The sequence below is a fragment of the Hydractinia symbiolongicarpus genome, chromosome 4 (genome assembly GCF_029227915.1).
Source record: "Hydractinia symbiolongicarpus strain clone_291-10 chromosome 4, HSymV2.1, whole genome shotgun sequence".
Taxonomy (NCBI): domain Eukaryota; kingdom Metazoa; phylum Cnidaria; class Hydrozoa; order Anthoathecata; family Hydractiniidae; genus Hydractinia; species Hydractinia symbiolongicarpus.
In genome coordinates, this window is record NC_079878.1 from 6,508,507 (window position 1) to 6,527,135 (window position 18,629).

The 18,629-nt window shown below is 31.7% G+C and overlaps 1 protein-coding gene across 1 annotated transcript; it reads left to right on the top strand.

Moving 5' to 3' along the window:
* Positions 1 to 962: 962 nt before the first annotated feature.
* Positions 963 to 18,204, top strand: LOC130641005 (armadillo repeat-containing protein 8-like). Its single transcript, XM_057447633.1, has 19 exons — positions 963 to 1,032; positions 2,818 to 2,903; positions 3,928 to 3,999; positions 4,768 to 4,850; positions 4,975 to 5,034; positions 5,841 to 6,031; positions 6,437 to 6,593; positions 7,285 to 7,375; positions 8,113 to 8,173; positions 8,697 to 8,772; positions 9,030 to 9,160; positions 9,665 to 9,721; positions 10,720 to 10,980; positions 13,526 to 13,618; positions 13,849 to 13,922; positions 14,406 to 14,481; positions 15,668 to 15,769; positions 16,832 to 17,094; positions 18,011 to 18,204. The coding sequence occupies exons 1-19, from the start codon at positions 1,018 to 1,020 to the stop codon at positions 18,039 to 18,041; spliced, it is 1,980 nt and encodes a 659-aa protein (XP_057303616.1). The 5' UTR covers positions 963 to 1,017; the 3' UTR covers positions 18,042 to 18,204.
* Positions 18,205 to 18,629: the final 425 nt, after the last annotated feature.

The following is an 18,629-nucleotide window of genomic DNA, read 5'->3' on the forward strand; positions in this document are numbered from 1 at the left end:
GAGCGAGCAGGTTAGGGTTGAAAGTTTGTAAACAACGAAAAAAAGACTACCAGATTCTGTACTGTACCAGTTTTAACTTGTAGTCAGACATATTTTAGCCATAAAAAACATATGCTTCATTGAGACATGTAAAATATGCACATCTATCTACCTTTTCTGTCTAGCTCGACTTGTCCACGACACCTCAGTCAGAAAACCATTTTCGTATATGCCAGAAGTAGCTAGCTACATGAATTAAAAAAAATAATTTTGTTCGTGTTGTTTATAAGGCTTCTTTATGTTTCCAAGTTGTCTAACTTGATAGGTGCACGCTTTAACAAATTTTATATTTGTAAACTATATGTCCAATCCAGGGCGCAATTCAAGAATCTAAAATAATTATTTAATACTGCAAAATAGGAATTTCATCAGGGTGGTGGAGGAATTTCATCAGGGTGGCAGAAAGATGCAGAAAGGTCAAAAGACCCTTCTGCATCTTTCTGCCTGCCACATAGTGGTTATAGCCAGAAGGGCTTACCACGTAAAATGAAAACATTTTAGTTAGCTTTTTTAATGAATTGACAAATTTAGGATAAAGTTGAATTGGGAAATGACTGTTTAACACATACAGAGAATGCTTCATTACACTCTGCCTATTTGGTTTGCAGATGGCAACAACGCATGTTTAGTGTAACTCAAAAAATCGCATGCTTAAAATATCAATGTAATCCTTAGATGCGTAAAAGATCAAGCTCCTAAAAGTAAAACTAACTCAAACTTACCCTGTGCCTATGTTTTTGATGTGATGCAGCTTGCTTGTAGTGAATATTTTTCTAAATAAAAATGCTTAAAATCTGATTACATTACATACATTGCTTTAGGGATCTGTAGCTCAGTCGGTAGGGCACCTAACTTATGTCCAAAACGTTGGGGTTTCAATACCCATATAAGGCTGTTGCTAGCATTGTATAATAAAGTATTGTATTATATATATATATATTAGCAAAAAAAATTCACTTCACTGAGCAACTATCAACAATGAAGATGGACCAGGTTAGTTTTGATTTGCTCTTTTGATACTTTTGTTATATTTATATTTTACATATTCTGTCCTCAGAATTAGCTCACAAACACGTCAGCAAAAAATTGCTGATCAGAGAATCTATTGCAACAGCAATCAGTCGGCAATAATTTGTCAACATGAAGAAGTTGTTCTTCAGCATTTCTAAATATTACATTTTAGAAAGTTGTACCATGTCAGTAGCCTTCATACTCTTCGGCAGATAATTGTAGGCGGGTGTAATAGCAAGGGGAGGGTTTATATTTTTGGAAAAGATTATAAACAGGGGGTGTTATAAATGAGACAAGGTGGATTTTTGCTAATTTCGAACAATTATCTCAAGTGGAAAATGTGTTTGCAATGGAATATTATACCCTTGCATTGCAATAATAATCAAATAAACATAACAGTTTCTTTGTGTTTGTTTTTAACAAACATTGATTAACACTGTTGTATAGACATAAGTTTTATTGAAAGATGTTGTTCCATTTTATTTTACCTGCAGAAAGTGATATTTTCTTTCAAAATCCTTAAACGGGAGCATTGCTAATAAACAGGCCCCCCTATTTATTAGCAACGGTATTTTGTTGTAATTTGAAAAAACCTGCTAAATGGGAGGGGTGTTAATTCGGCGATTCATTTGACGTCATAACAATTTTTTTGGAGGTGAAAAGTTTCCGTATTTTAGGTAAAGAGAGTGCAGAGCTAGACACATTTTGGAGTTTTAAGAACAATGTTAGGAAGATTAGGCAAAGATAATTTTTTGGAGCAAAATCTAAGCATCATTTACAGACAGATTTTTATTGTGGTTACCTTTTGTTAGCTAATTATTCTTTCATTTCCACATTTTTTAGCATTCTTCCCCCTACGAACAAGAATTGTTTTCACCCTGCAAATTTTTAAAAATGGCGGATGTAGCACAAATGCTATTTGTCAATTAAGTAAAATGTCAATCATCACTGTAATGCCAGTCTGAGAGACAGAAAGAGTTCAGATGAGCTAAGAAGCAGGCTAAGTCTCTGTAGAATTAAAGATGTTATCCAGATAAGAAGATTGAATTGGCTGGGGCACTTGGAAAGAATGGAGGAGGATAATTGGGTAAGAAAGTGTAGAGACTTGATAGTTCCTGGGGCAAAGCCCAGAGGCAGACCGAGAAAGACTTGGCAGGAGGTTATAAGAACAGACTTGATAGAGAGGAAGTTGAGTTTAGATCTAACACAGTCTAGATCAGATTGGAAGAGGGTCATTAATATACCCCGTCCAACCCATGCTAGCATGGAAAACGGACGTTAAGCCGAGAATGATGATGATGATGATGATGATCACTATGGCAACAAAGCTAAACCGAATCGCCAAATAAATCGAAATAGGTGGTAATTTTTTTCAAAAACGCCCCCTCCCACTCCCCCTACAATTGGCTACCGAAGAGTAACTATATATCTCTGCTTTGTATTCATAGATATAATAACATACTTCTGGTAAATAATGGACTGTTAAAAATTCTTTCACTTTTGCATCCGTATAGCGAAAAGAGACAAATGGAACTGTGAGTCAGGTTGATAATGAACAACAAAAATTATGTAGAAGAGAAGTCTATTAACATCGACAGAAAAGTATAAAAATTCATTCGCTGGAAAAATAAATAAAAATCAACTTACTTATGTTACTAACCAATACAATACAAAAACCAATGTGTAGTTCAGATATAAATTTTTTTGCAGAAATAAACTTAGGCATACAATATTCTTAATTTACTTGCTGCTTTTCGAATATTTTAGACTGAAGAACCAATGCAAATTGAAGATGGTAATTATATGGAATTGCTAGGTTCAGAGGATAATGATGAGAGATATCAGGCAATTAGGTGAAATGTTTTTTTGATTTTATAATATAATCGTACCTGCATGGGGTAGATTTTAGTGTATTAAATTTGGCAACCACAAATTCTTGTTGATTTGAAAGATTTCACTTATAAATAATGTGTATTTCACTATTATTGCAGTAACAACTGCATGCATGATATATAGGCATCTGCAGTCATTGACATCAAAAAATTGTGTGTAAGCCCAAAGTTTTCTTTACCGATTTTTCAGACCTATGGAGAGGTCCAGCCATGTATATCCCAACAACTTTTAAAAGGCCCTTTTGTAAGGAATATAGGGAAAAATTGTATGTAGGTGCACAATGCTTCTCTCCAGTTATCATTGCACGTAATTATAGTATTTACCATTTCTTCAACATCTGGTACAATATTTAAGTTCTGGCACATGCCCTATGATTTATTGTTTACTTAAAAAAATAAAAAAGGAAAAAGGTTTCTTTAACCCTTCAAGTAAGTCACTACTTTATGCTAAGGATGCACACTACCAATTTCTGCTTTATGCTAAAGATGTACAAAATAAGGATGTCTGAAGTCTGTACAATGCCTTAGAAAATTGGTAAGCAAACAGTTGCATAATTGTTCCTTGCAAGTTGTTTTTAAGTTGTCTTTGAGATTGTGTGTCGTGTTTTGTTTTAGGGATAAACATCCCAAGATCACTGCTTTCTACTGACATAATTTTACTGTTCTTAATTCAAACTATAATAATTATGTATTGGAAGTTAAGGAGAACTTATTTATACAGAAATTGAGACCTCCACTCAATAGGAATATCATGTCAGAACCATTATATTTGCTAAATTGAACAAATTATAGTATACTTATTATCATGGGAATTTCAATATTTTGTGTATTTCAATTTACTTGAAATTTGTACATTTATTTGTAATCATGGCTTGTCTATGATCTGAAAGCTTAAAATTGCAAGTCATATTATGTTGTTAATATTTTTATTCGCCTCAGATATGTCATGAAAATAATGTTCAAATAATTTCTTTATTGTTTTTAGGAACATTCGAAATTTGCTTATTGGCATGAAGTCAAGAAAAACTCGTTTTGTAGAAAATGGTTTAATTGAAAAGTAAGATTATTGGGCAACACAAATAAAGTTTATAGAAATACATTTTTTAACTGCAGGACCCACAATTTTACTAATTCAGCTAACGAGCTGAAGAACTTCTGGTCTACTGGAACTTCTGGACTTTTGCAGAATTACTATTAAACACCATTAAACACACAATGTTTTATGGGTTTATGGTAATTAATTCATTTTCATATTAGGATTACTGTTTAAAATTAATTCACTTCCACCATGAAGTTAAAAAATACCACAGCAAAATTTCAGTGTTCAAATTTACTCCTTTATATGTTTCATCAAAATAGACAATGAATGAAATTACAACTTATCTATTAAAAACAAATTAAATTACTTTGTCTCCTCTCTTTCTTTTCTCCAAGAGGCTGCTAAGCCTCCAGTGTGTGGCATTTACTTTTTTAAACTTTGATTTTTTAATATTTTTAATGATTTCAAATGTAGATGTAAATGGAATGTAGATGTAAATAGTGCTGTTCTTGCAGCTGGAACATTTTTTCTTTTTTTGTAGTGCTGCTTATAATTTGGTAAATCCAATGTGCCTTCTGGCCGTGCTTGATATTGGTTAAATTTTTATGTTGGTGTGGGGAAAAAATAAATGATAAAATAATTTTTTAAAGCAATAAATTTTTTTAATTTAGTAAGGTATGCTTTTAAGTAAAAAAAAAGTTATGGCATACTTGCTTAATTTTTAATGGTTTAAAAAGTTTTTTTGCATAATCACATGTTTAATTTCTTTTTTTTTTGTTTTTAAAGGTTGTTAGAGCTTATGATTGAAGAAGACACAACTGTTGAGTTTGCAGTTGAAGCTGCGGTTGTACTTGGAACAATAGCGCGAGGTTAAACTTTTTTTCTGTTTACTCATTTTAATCACAACCCTTTGTTTTTACAGCTTTGCTTATTTGAGTTATTGTGCTCATTTTTCTACTAAATATTATTGTCATTTCTTAAATATTTTTCTAGGAGGTCCAGATAACTTGATGCGTATTTTAGATTCACAAGCTTTGCCAATCCTTTGTAAAGGTAATAGCACAAGAATAACCTTTTTATTTAGTGACTTACGCGGTATAAGAAAATATAGAAATATATAACACAACCAGCAGAGATAAAGGGTTCATGGCCAAGTCGTCAGGAAATTTGTTGCATGCTCATGAAATTAGAGTGCATTTTAAAGTCCAGTGTTCTCCATTTTGTTTTATATTATTATAAAGCTGTGTTGTTGTTTTCTTCACAAGGTTGTGAAACTCAGGTTAGCGAGAATAGCTTCTTGCACAGCCTAATTGTTAGAAAAATAATAGTATTTTAATACTAAGTTAGTAAAAGCCACTTTTTTTCTTATCTTTTGATAACTACTATGAACTTTTAGTTACAGTAAAGATCTATTTTTATAGTTTCTCGTTTCTAATGACACTCCCCTTCTTTCAACACATTTTAAGTGTCTATTGTGCCTAAACTATATTTAGAAAAATTGAACGCTTATTTCCTATGCCATCCACTTTCGGTTCACTTTAGTTATTTCAATTTTGCCTTGTATACTTTTTTCAGTTACCTAAGGAATTATGCGCTTCTTATGATTTAATGTCAATATTTTTAAATTTGGGTGTCATAGTTTTTCCAATAAATTATCGGTACTGTCTTCTAACACAATAATTAGAATTGTGTTTACCATCTATGCCATGGATAAAACTTTATCTTGCAAGGCATGGTCGGGAAAAGGCTAGGAATTAAATTTTATTTGTTCAATATGTGATTTGTGTACGAATCTCTGTTTTTTTTTTAATTTACCTTGTATTTATTAGGACTTCAATATTGTTATTGATTCATGTTAGGGATATGCCACAATGATGACCGTCTTGTTCAAGCCTGCTTACGTTCATTGCGCATATGTTACATGTCAAATCATTTACCTTCTGATTTGATATTTGAAGATGCAAACATTATAACCAATCTTGTAGAACTTCTGTTGAAATCTTCACAAAGTGCTGAATATGTAGCCAACATTTTACAACGTTCTTGCAAGGTATCATAATATCTATTGCTGTATTAAAAATATCAATACAGAAACATCTGCTCAAGGTGTATCTCCTCTCTATCGATAATGAGAAATCTTTATATTTTACATTTTGTCATATAGCAAAACATTTGAGTTCCACTTTACACAAAACAAAGTTGTGAATGCATATTTTTCAAATACACTGTCTGATATTTGTCGTGAATAGCAGCTTTTAATCCACTAGGGACTTAATTTCTCTACCAGAGAAACCTTTCTAAACCACTAAAGAAAATCACTTTTCTGATTAAATATTTTGAAAACTTATTAGCTTTCCGTTCTCTTTTATAGTGTGTGTATTCGGTGAACAATTCTAAAACAAAATCATTATTTTAACCAGTTTGTACAGTTTAAATATTGCATTTTGCTTAACAGACTGCAGCTGATCAGTCCATGCTGTACGATGCAAACATTATCCCTGCACTAGCACATTGGCTCACACACAAGAAGAATTTAGTACTAGTTCCAGTGCTCGGATGTTTATCAGCACTTGTACACTGCAACGAAGTTATAGCAAACAAGTTGGTACAATGTAGGTTTGATTTTCTAATCAGCAACCAAATATTGTGAAATACATATGTAAGATGTTGCTAAAACAATTTAGTCTTCAGTGAGGCTCTCCTAATGTACTTTTTTTTTCTAACTACAAAGTACTTGATTAATATTTTTAATGTTTTTATAAAAGACAACGGACAAATAAAGGTTATTATTATTATTATTCCGTGTATTTATACAGGATAGTCACTTTAATTTTGGGAACACTGTTATCAATGGGGGTACTGTGTTCTGAATGTATACATTTAGTATACACCGATAATGGGTTTGGGTTGACCATTGCTAAATATGCCTGCGCTGACGAGTGAACCACAGACCTTGTTACAAACAAAGCAAACTCAGTAATCACAAGGCTGCACACTGTATATTGCTTCTGTTTTGCTGCATCAGCTAAAGATTGGGAATTTTCTTTCTAAAAACGAGCTTATAGCCTTCCAGTTACTCAAGCCTAAACTGTTTGAAAGTTATTTCAACTGTTTTGTTAAAAGCTGTCATATTTTTAGCATGTGCAAAGTTTTCAAATTATAAAGCAACCTGTATTTTGAAAAAATAATCTACTTATGTTGAAAGCAAGGATATAAATGAGTTTTTTTACATCCTGTAGTGTAGTCACTCCAAGTGTGCCTTTGTCAAGACACTAATGTTGTGAAATTATTTTAATTTTACAGGTCAATTTTCTGGATTAAATGTAAAAGAAGAGCTTGTCAGGTTGATATCACGTGACAAACCTGATGAGATCCAATTAGAAGCGGCTATATGGTAGGTTTTGGTTGCGCAGTAAAAGTTTGTATGTGGACCAATATTTTACAAAATATTCAAACTGAAGGTATCAATTTATATTATTTTGAGTATAGCAAATGAAAGAGTTTGGCTACATTTTGTTTTGGTAAAATTAATGAAAAGCGAAATTCTACTAGCTTTTTTTTCGTTGTGAGAAAGTGAATTATTTTTGTTCTTACCTATATGAAGGAAGTTTTAATGGATGCGCCTAAAACTGATTTTATGTTATGGCAATAATATAACAAGTATAAACCTGCTACAATGTGTCAAACACCGTTCCTAGCAAAAATTTTAAAATAAATAAAAAATAACAAATAAGCTAAGTAAGTTCTGCACTTTGACTCTATCACAAATGGTAACGTTAACTGCATGCATTGTAAAGTTTGAGCTAAAGCACTCTCAAAATTAAAAGGAAACAGGTATTCCGCAATCTCATTAACTAGGTTGTTCTTGTAGCTTATAATTGCAAGACATGCGTGCTTTTGGGTATAATTGATTAAGTGTATTTTAAGTAAGTACACTATTTGGAAGAAATAAGCAAACATAAAACTTTTCTAGTGAAATAATTTTTAACATTCAACATTGACTGCTAAAATCTTTTGTTAATAAAAAGTGAACTGTATTATTATTTTATCTGTGTGTAAAAATTTGCCTTGTAGAAATTTATTTCCCTTTTCTGTTGCAACTATAACTAACTTCATTATGTAACGTTTTAGTTTAACAAAGATTCTACGTGCTGTCTCCATTAAAAATGGGTTTGAACAGTTGGAACAAAAGGTGAATTATTTAAATGCTAAAGAATTTTTGGTTTTTCTTTAATTTTTGAACGTGGTGAGGGTCAACCAAATGTAATTTTGGCAGACAAATGTTCGATACTAGAAACTGTGAAGTCTTTCACTGATATCAGTTGTTTTTCAATTTTATCTTATCTGTGATTTTTGCTTTTCTTTACTATTTTTATAGACTTTTATAACTTTCATAGTTTATTATTTGTTTGTTTTTCCATTGCTTTTATTGTCTTTCTATATTGTTGTTTTTTTTCCACATTTTGTCGCTTTTTTGTTATTTCTACATTATTTGTAGGTTTTCATGCTTGATTACAGTTCTTGTACTTTAACTCCATTTTTTTACTAATTTTCTACTTTGCTAAATAAAGCATTCTCAATTCTTTATCAAAGAAGAGCAGAAAATCTCAAAAACAAACCTTTTTATTTTTATTTCCATTCACAGGCGTAAAAGACGAGAGGTTTAAGGCTATATACAAAGTTGGTGGTACTAAAGTAACATAATTTTTGTATAGATACTTACAGTGCTGGTTCGCATGTGTCATAAGGAAAAACCATTACGAATTCGAATTGCTGGTGCTAATGGACTAGGTATGTACGCATACAATACAAAGTGTTTTTGTTTGCTTTATTTCCCGTATTTGATTGCACAACATTAACAAGCAGTTGGTTATAGTTGGTTAAGTTGCTCTAACAACTTCCTAATTTATCGCTAGATGATTCTCTGAAGTTCTTCTTAATACTCTTTTATAGCTGTGAGTTTGTCAACATAATTGTTCGTCAGTATATTGAAATAACATTCTCCTTTGGAATCCTTCTTTCCATTAATTTTTTTTATCTCACTTTAGCATGTTTAATCGAAGATGATAATGAACTTCAAGCAATCGCAGCCATATCTAATCACCTCATAAAAAATGTATCTCTATATTTCAAGCAGTTTGAGCATTTAGATAAAGAAAGCGCAGAGAAAATGAAAGAGGTATAATATTATCACTTTTAGCATGAACAGTACTTCATGTTCTTACGCGTATATTAAAATAATATAGAAATTTAAAAAGTTATGAAAAAGATTTTTTTCCACAGTCTTTTCCATTTATTTGAAAAATATTAATTAGGTTCAGCCTACTCTAAGTTTTTTTTACAAAAGACGCGTTTTCCATCTTACTGCAACCCAATAAAGCTAAGTGACTTGAAAATTTGAATTTCCAACATTTTATACAAAATAAAATACGTATGCATAATCTCATAATAACTCCTTGTGTTTGCAGTCTTTTAAATACTTTATATAGTTTACAATACAAATAAACATTTGCCAATGCTATTCTAGGTTCTTTCTTATTTATACCTAGGGAAAAAAAACCTTGAATGCTTTTGATGTGTTAACTATAAACCTGATGAATTGTTAAAATCTTTATCTTAAGATTTCGTTTTTATGTGCTGCAGTTTCTTCGATGATTGTCATGAATATGTTTTTCTCATATAGAGTGGATTGAAATTATTTGCTGCTTTATCAGCTAATGATGAAAAAATCCGAAAACGGGTGAGTTCTTAGAATCACATACCTTAGCGTCGAAAAGTGACTAGTTAGGAGGGTTGGTGACTCAAGTTTTCCTCAGCTAAAAGTTACCTTCGACTAACTTAATCCCAACTGCTAATTTTTCTCCAAGTAACTTTGACTAAAAATCTATGGCTACCTTTACAACCAGGATATCTAGCACTGAAATGTTACTACATGCATGGGCTTATATACTTGTTTGTACTTACACGTACCATGTTCAATACACACATGCCATGTTTGACTTAGATATGTGTTATTAAACTTATGTAGACCATGCCAGGATTTGCATATGCACATTTATTTATCCACATTAAAAAAATGAATTTTACACTTCGTGGTTGTCGGACAGGGGACGTTTGCACATTCCTCGGATATTTCCTTTCAGTGTTGTAAAGACTCCTAAAAAGTGCGATACGAAAAATTTTTGCTAGCGAGAGAGAAAAATTTCCATAATTTAAGAATAAATAGGAGCAGTTACCAGATGCAGTTTTTGTATTTAAAAGCATAATTCTTAATTTATCCCTTTTAAATAAATGTCCATGGGCATCATTTATTTTCGGCAGTATAGTCCTGGCTTTAATTAAGCTATGGTCTTAATAAATGTTTTTCCTTGACCATTTATTAAAGCACAGGAAATTAAGTGTTCTTGTAATCAGTCATATCATATTGGTACCTTTTTATGGCAGTTATGAGGTATCTATTTTATGACTAATATTTGCCAAATGCACACGCCCAACCTAACACCTAACCAGATTGGCAGTGCGTTGTAAAGGACTGGCCAGCTAGATTGCATATTGACGTGACTTAGTTGTATTGTGGAGTAGTTTTTGTAATGTTTGGCATATGATGTGGAATATTAAACGTCCATGATTCTCTGCTTGTCGCAAAGAGGGGTTTATACCTTGTTTTATTAGACACATTATTTAGTTCTTGTCTCAGTTAGTTATTCTCTTATAATTGTGCATAGTTCTTCATTGTAGATTGTTGACAGTACTCCAGACTTGATCCCAAGTATTCACGAAGCAGTTAATCAACAGCTAAATATTTCACTACAAATATCTGCATTGCAATGTTTATTAAGTTTATCACGTTCTGTGCATCAATTACGTACTACTTTTCAAGATGTCAAGTTGTGGGAGCCAGTCATCACAGCGTTGAAGTCAAGTATTTCAGATGATATTATAAGCGTTGCATCGTCGGTGTTGTGCAATCTGTTGCTGCATTTTTCACCTTGCAAAGAGGTATATTATTTGTGGATGAGATCTTTGTTTGTCAGGCCAATCTATTTGTATACTTTTTTCTATATGACAACTCCAGCCCGGCAAACTGAGCTGAAAAAATTTAATTTTTTATGATTACAACGAAATATAATTGTTTCTGAGAACAACAAGTTATAACTGCTCGTGAAAAAAGACAAAATGGAATTATTTGCGAGAACAACAAAATATAATTGTTTGTGTGAACAACAGAATATAATTGTTTGTGTGAACAACAAAATATAATTGTTTGTGTGAACAACAAAATATAATTGTTTGTGTGAACAACAAAATATAATTGTTTGCAAGAACGACAAAATATAATTGTTTGTGAGAACAACAAAATATAATTGTTTGCAAGAACGACAAAATATAATTGTTTGTGAGAACAACAAAATATAATTGTTTGCAAGAACGACAAAATATAATTGTTTGTGAGAACAACAAAATATAGTTGTTTTTGAGAACAACAAAATATAGTTGTTTGTGAGAACAACAAAATATATTCGTTTTTGAGAACAACAAAATATAGTTGTTTGTGTGAACAACAAAATATAGTTGTTTGTGAGAACAACAAAATATAGTTGTTTGTGAGAACAACAAAATATAGTTGTTTGTGAGAACAACAAAATATAGTTGTTTGTGAGAACAACAAAATATAATTGTTTGTGAGAACAACAAAATATAGTTGTTTGTGAGAACAACAAAATATAATTGTTTGCAAGAACGACAAAATATAATTGTTTGTGAGAACAACAAAATATAGTTGTTTTTGAGAACAACAAAATATAGTTGTTTGTGAGAACAACAAAATATATTCGTTTTTGAGAACAACAAAATATAGTTGTTTGTGTGAACAACAAAATATAGTTGTTTGTGAGAACAACAAAATATAGTTGTTTGTGAGAACAACAAAATATAGTTGTTTGTGAGAACAACAAAATATAGTTGTTTGTGAGAACAACAAAATATAATTGTTTGTGAGAACAACAAAATATAGTTGTTTGTGAGAACAACAAAATATAGTTGTTTGTGAGAACAACAAAATATAGTTGTTTTTTAGAACAACAAAATATAGTTGTTTGTGAGAACAACAAAATATAGTTGTTTTTTAGAACAACAAAATATAGTTGTTTGTGAGAACAACAAAATAGAATTGTTTGTGAGAACAACAAAATATAGTTGTTTGTGAGAACAACAAAATATAGTTGTTTGTGAGAACAACAAAATATAGTTGTTTGTGAGAACAACAAAATATAGTTGTTTTTGAGAACAAAAAAATATAGTTGTTTGTGAGAACAACAAAATATATTCGTTTTTGAGAACAACAAAATATAGTTGTTTTTGAGAACAAAAAAATATAGTTGTTTGTGAGAACAACAAAATATAGTTGTTTTTTAGAACAACAAAATATAGTTGTTTGTGAGAACAACAAAATATAGTTGTTTTTTAGAACAACAAAATATAGTTGTTTGTGAGAACAACAAAATAGAATTGTTTGTGAGAACAACAAAATATAGTTGTTTGTGAGAACAACAAAATATAGTTGTTTGTGAGAACAACAAAATATAGTTGTTTGTGAGAACAACAAAATATAGTTGTTTGTGAGAACAACAAAATATGGTTGTTTGTGAGAACAACAAAATATAGTTGTTTTTTAGAACAACAAAATATAGTTGTTTGTGAGAACAACAAAATATAGTTGTTTGGTTATTACAGGCTGTTGAGTGATTTTTTACTTACTACTATATTAATAACAAACTTGAAATGTATTTCCTTTTTATTCCTCTTGTTCGTTTGTTTATTTTGTTTAAAAATAAATTATAAATCTACATTCCATTTTTTAATTGTTCTATGCTAACTATAACGAGAAATGCAGGATATGCGTTTGAAAGTTAAAAAATAAAAACTCATAAAGCAAAGTAAATATTTGACTTTTTAGTAAATATTAAAATTTTAAACGAATCATCTATTTGTTTTTATACCTTCGCTACTTAGTATTTTTAAAAAATATTTTTCATCCGTCACATTTACATGAAAAGTGATGTTAGGTTTGGTTTCTTTAAACACAGCTCTTATAATGTAAACAGACTTAAATAGTACATATTAAGAACAATAACTCCCGCTGAAAATTAATTTAAATGGTTCACGTCTTTTTCTTTCAGTTCTTCCCACGTGGGAACATGACAAGGGGTACAACCCCTACATTCTTCGTAGGTGCCATATGGCTTTAGTGGCAGTGAAGTGTTAGTGAGTTTGGATGACGAGTTAATCGATTATTTCCACCCCCACGTTAAATAAAATGGAATCATTGTCTTCCTAATGGAATAAAATTTACTTTTTGTCCGCATTTAAGTTTATTTTGTCTACTTTATAAAGAAATAATCTTCTTAGGAGGAATAATGCACCTTTCCGTTCACGATTTGTCTATGTTTCATGTTTTGCAAGATATTGTTATTCTTATTTGACCACAAGTAGCCAAAAGCCCATAAAAGTTTTAAGTATGACATCCATTTTGTTTGTTTTGAAGGCGTTGGTTGATTATGGTGCTTTGGACGTCTTAGTTACGTTAATAAAGAGGAAAGAAGTTCCTTTCAGAGTGAACGGTGTATGGGGTTTGATGGTAAGTTAAAAACTGGCCTACAATCCCTAATTTTGTGTTAGAAAACAAGACGTTACAATGCCTAGTCTAAAGGCGAGCGTTAGGATTTTTTGTGCTGATCTTAAATTGTTTTTATTTTCCCGAAGACATTCTATAGCAAATTTTAAGCCGTTTATCGTAACAATTTCAAAAGTGGGCGTGTGTATAGTGCTCATTTAAGTTTATTAGCAATGTATTTTTTTTTTATTTAGAACCTAGCATATGACGCCAATGATTCTCTAAAAAATAAAATTATTGAAGTAGCTGGTATTCACCAAATATTAAGGTTGGTGTACATGTGTCACTTTTTACACGTCAACATTGTTAGGCCCAGTCTCTATATTGCGGTGTGGCTTTGTTAGTGTCAATTTTTTTTGTTTTGGAAGTTTTAAACAACATTCCTGATATAAGAGTATAAGAGCTTGTGCACCCACATGGATTTATTATAATAAAAAAATATATAACTGGTCAAAACCGCGCCAAAAACCAAAAAGGCTAGATTCCGATCGACCGCGTTTTCTGCTATAACGCAAAAGCTTACGATTTTTTTTGTTGGCGTATGCGATTGGAAACGATCCTTCATACTTTAATTAACTACTGTTTTTTAATTTTTGTAAACATTCCGTCTTATTTTACTTATCCTTTTTTTAATACGATTGCGGATTTAAAGTTTAATGTAATGTCGTTAGATCATCCAGCGATTCGTTTCAGCTGTGGAGAAGATTTAGCTATCTCCGTCGCAGAGCTTATGAGTTGTTTATTTTTTTAGTTTACTCAGCGATGCGCATGTTGATGTTGCTGTTAAAGCACTTGGAATATTACGAAACCTTGTTACTGAAAAAGAGGTAAGCTGCGTCAATACAACACGCCATCACAACAATCTGGTACTTTTAAACGTTTTGCCAAACCTTCACAATGTTGGCACTCCTTCGTGTCGTTTTTCTTAGTCTTCCATGGTACACTTCAAGCTTCTTGACCTGGCAAAATAGACATGTCTATTTTTTAATTTTCTTTTTGGCAATGCAGTTGAAAAAAATACATTCAACTACAAAACACACGCCTTGTCTTAAGCGCCTCCTTTAAAAACTTTAATACTAAAATCTTTTGAGAAATCCGAAATGATTGGTTAAAGGCGGGACAAGGTTAATCATACGAACTTTTTTTTAATGATATCATTAAAGGGTGTCGTCTTTAAGAAGTTTTTTTTATACTCGTACTAAAATATGCTCGTTAGGAAAGTATTCGGAAAGTTAGTTCGAATGAGAACTTTCATAACAGCTGTACGTGGTGTATGCGCTCGTTGTACAGTCATGATTGTTTATACCAGATCGGTATCCTCCTGATATATTTCTATAAACATACCACGTTTGCAGATTTTTGCTGTTAGAAGAGCCAGTGTATATTTGACAGCTGTTAATGACACTGAAATAAGTATCTTATCTATTAATAAGGAATTCTTCTTTTGTTTACATTCTCACATAGATATTTTTATCCCAAAATTTTATGGTTTCGTTTTACAAGTTTAATCTGTTATAATCTAAGACTCTGTCAAAAGCAAAACAAAAAAAATTTGAGTTCAGTGGACGACAAATTTTTACTCACGTTAAATGCTATTCCACATTTTAACAAAACACAGAAATATAAGCTCCAAACTTTTGGTGTGTGTAATCAAGACGTATATATCTTGCCTCGTTTATTTTATTCCATCTCATTTGTGCAAAATATGTAAACCCATTCGGCCGAAGTAACATCGTTACAGAAAAGAAAACCGTAGAATTAAAATTATTTTTATTCAGGAAGTATTTTCACACATTTTAAGTGTAGATTATTGTTTCCCCATCCTTCAATAAAGAGCTGTGGATAGCCTATTCTCCATTTATTTTATGACGAACTCAGCCTTCCTATTACAGATGCCATTAAAAAATTTCAGAAGTCAGTTGGAAAGTTTTAGATTCCATGATATTGTTCTGCAATTTACTCTCCGACACATTGTTCTGTAATTTTTTCAACGACTCATCTTGTTGTTTTTAGCACGATATTGATAACCTAATGAAGAATTATGGTGAAAATATCATTAATTCGATAAAGCCTATTGTGTTGGACTACAACGCGAACGAAAAGTTAAAAGAGCAAGTAAGTCGGGTATCTTTCTGCTTTCCTTACTTAGGTAATCCTTATTTTCATTCGACCTTTAAAGTTTCTATTCCTATTACAAAATAATTTTTAGGTTAATTTTTGAGGTTAAGTATAAGGTTAAATAGTCATCTCATTACGTTGATTCATCAGTGTGGAATTTTAAAATAATTAGCCTAATTTATGAGCAGGATTTCCGAGCATAGAAATATGTTTATTTTGTTTATTGATTACAGTGGTCCCAGCCGACATAAAATCATAAAATTAGCATAAAATTAGCATAAAATTGATTTGTTGGCATGGAAAATCATAATTTTTGTACATGTGTTCTCCAAAATTTTGTTTACGCAGTGATAGTGATTGATTAAACACCGTCCAGAGTGGGGAAAAAGCTAACCTTGGCTCAGTTTTGTTAAAAAGGATAAATTTTCAGCTTATTGTAAAATTTGTGTTAAAGCATTCAAAATTGACAACAGTGGGTTATCTCAAGTAAAATCACATGCAAAGTGTCATGCATCTGGGTCAAAAAAAGATCTTATCAACCAGAGGGCATTTACAATTAGTTCCGAAGATGGCAAGTTTAGTCTTAGTCAAGGCAGTTTTTTCCTAAGCCAAGAAAATTTAGTAACGAAGGCAGAAATGTTACAAGCTTTGCAGATAGTTGATAAAAACCAGAAACAAATTTAAGAGAGAAACCCTTAGACTTGATTGATTTAACCCATTGTTTAGCAATGAACCTTGGTGTATAGACTGTCAAAGCAAATTCAAAGCACTTTTTATGTGTTTACCCAGTTTTCAAAGGGTTATCCAGTTTTTGTAGGAGATTTGTCAAATCTGTGAGAAATTAGTAAGGCCCATTGAATCATGCGGTTATTAAAATTAGGCATTGGCATAAAATTAGCTCAATTTTCATAAAAAAAGGCATGAAATTAGAAGTGAAGGGCATAATATAGCATAAAATAGGGTGTAAATTGGCATAAAATCATAAATAAAATCTGTGGTTTTGCACTGGGACTGTGATTATTTTCGTGTCTTCACATCAAACCTGAATTTGTTTTTCAGGTATTATGTTTGCTGTCAAATATCTCGAACGGTACTTTTGCAAAAGATGTCATCATGGCTGATAAGGAGCTCGTTAAAAACGTCATTGAATGTCTAGCAGATCAACGAGAGCAAATTCAGGTAGCGAGTGTATTTTGCATAACAAACCTAATGAGAGGTAGTGACGGGGCCAGTATAGATCGGCAAAATACCCTACGTGAACTTGGCGCTGAGAAAAAATTGCAAACATTGCTCACCACAGCGAACAACAATCTCTTCGATAGGTACGTTTATCCTTATGGAAGATGGTAGTGTCTGCTATTAGATATTTTTTTCGGTTTTAATAAGAAAAATAAGAAAAATCTTGTTATTCATCTTTTTCCTTAGTTTTTCGCTGCATTTTAGATCTTAGCAAATTCTCTAAAGGTCACGCATGTTTTACTGGACAAGAACTTGTAGTAAAGAACAGTACAAAATTGCGATCGATGTTTTGGGGAATTTTGCCTAGTGGCATGACATATTATTATTATTATTGAACTAAAAGAGCAAGTTTTTGTGCTATTTCTAAGTTTTTTGAGTCTTATGTTAAATACACATTTTTTATGATATGCACGATAACAGGTAACTCCAAAATATCGGAAAAGCAAATTGATAAATTGATAAAGGTCTTAGGCTAAACAAATTTTCTGAAAAGCTTATTTAATGTTAAGAAACATCGAAATTATCTCCGAGATCACCCGTCGTTGTCATCTTTTAAAAGTCCACCCTGTTAAGGCAGCTGCTGGTTAGGCTTGAGATTTCGAAAAATCTATGTTGTCCCCAGAGTTTTTATTTATTTTTGATAGTGGCGATGAGGCTGAGGAATAAGACAAGGAGCCTTGGGGCAAGGTTGCATATGTGGCAAAAGATATTTTTCTTGATGAATATAAAATTTTACCACCTTGCGTGAACCTCGAGGTGCTTCGATGGAAGTGTTTGCGATGTCTATATTTACCATAAGATTATCCTTTGATGATATTTATAATATATTTAGACCAATGTTTACTGATGAGCTTTTACGTTCAACAGGATTTTAAGCGCATTCACTTCGTCCATGAGCAAAATTAACAACATTTATTTCCTTGTTTATAAAATAGTTTTCAATGGTTTTTTTAGTTAATTATTATAACGCTATATCCTGTTCCCTTATTATTGTTTTAGAGTAAAAGTTGCGTTACAACAATTTACTTGATCTTTCTGTTATTCCGGATGATAATTACAATGGTATGGAAAGGTGGTGTTCATTGATTGCTTGACAATAAGTAAACGAGACTCGTTACTGTAAATTACGTATATTTCGTTTGTTAATATTCTGTAAATATATTTTACGCGAAAAAACAATTGAAAAAATTTAATACAGTTTTTTTCCTCTGATAAACCCCAAACCGATGACTCAAACTCCCGGTTTCTCGTATCCTGAGTTGTCTGGTTTTCATAGGACGTTACGAATAAAAAACGCCTATTTAATTCTCTTCCATGGGCCTGTATTTTGATATCTGAAAGTTGAGTGATCACGAGTTACGGTTAATGGATGTCATGTCAGTGTTTCAGCCTTGCTGCGACACAAATTGGCATGCGTAAATTGTGTTACACCTGTGCCATATTGTAGTCAATAAGGCAAGACTGAAAAAATCATGCGATAGATTTCCATTTCCGTCGTGAGTTTTATTTACATTTAGGCTACCATCTTTTCTTAATAGTATTCTTTTATCGAGTCTGCATAAATTATGCAAATTATGCAGCGAGAAGTCAAAATTTAATTGTTTTTGAGGCGGCTTAC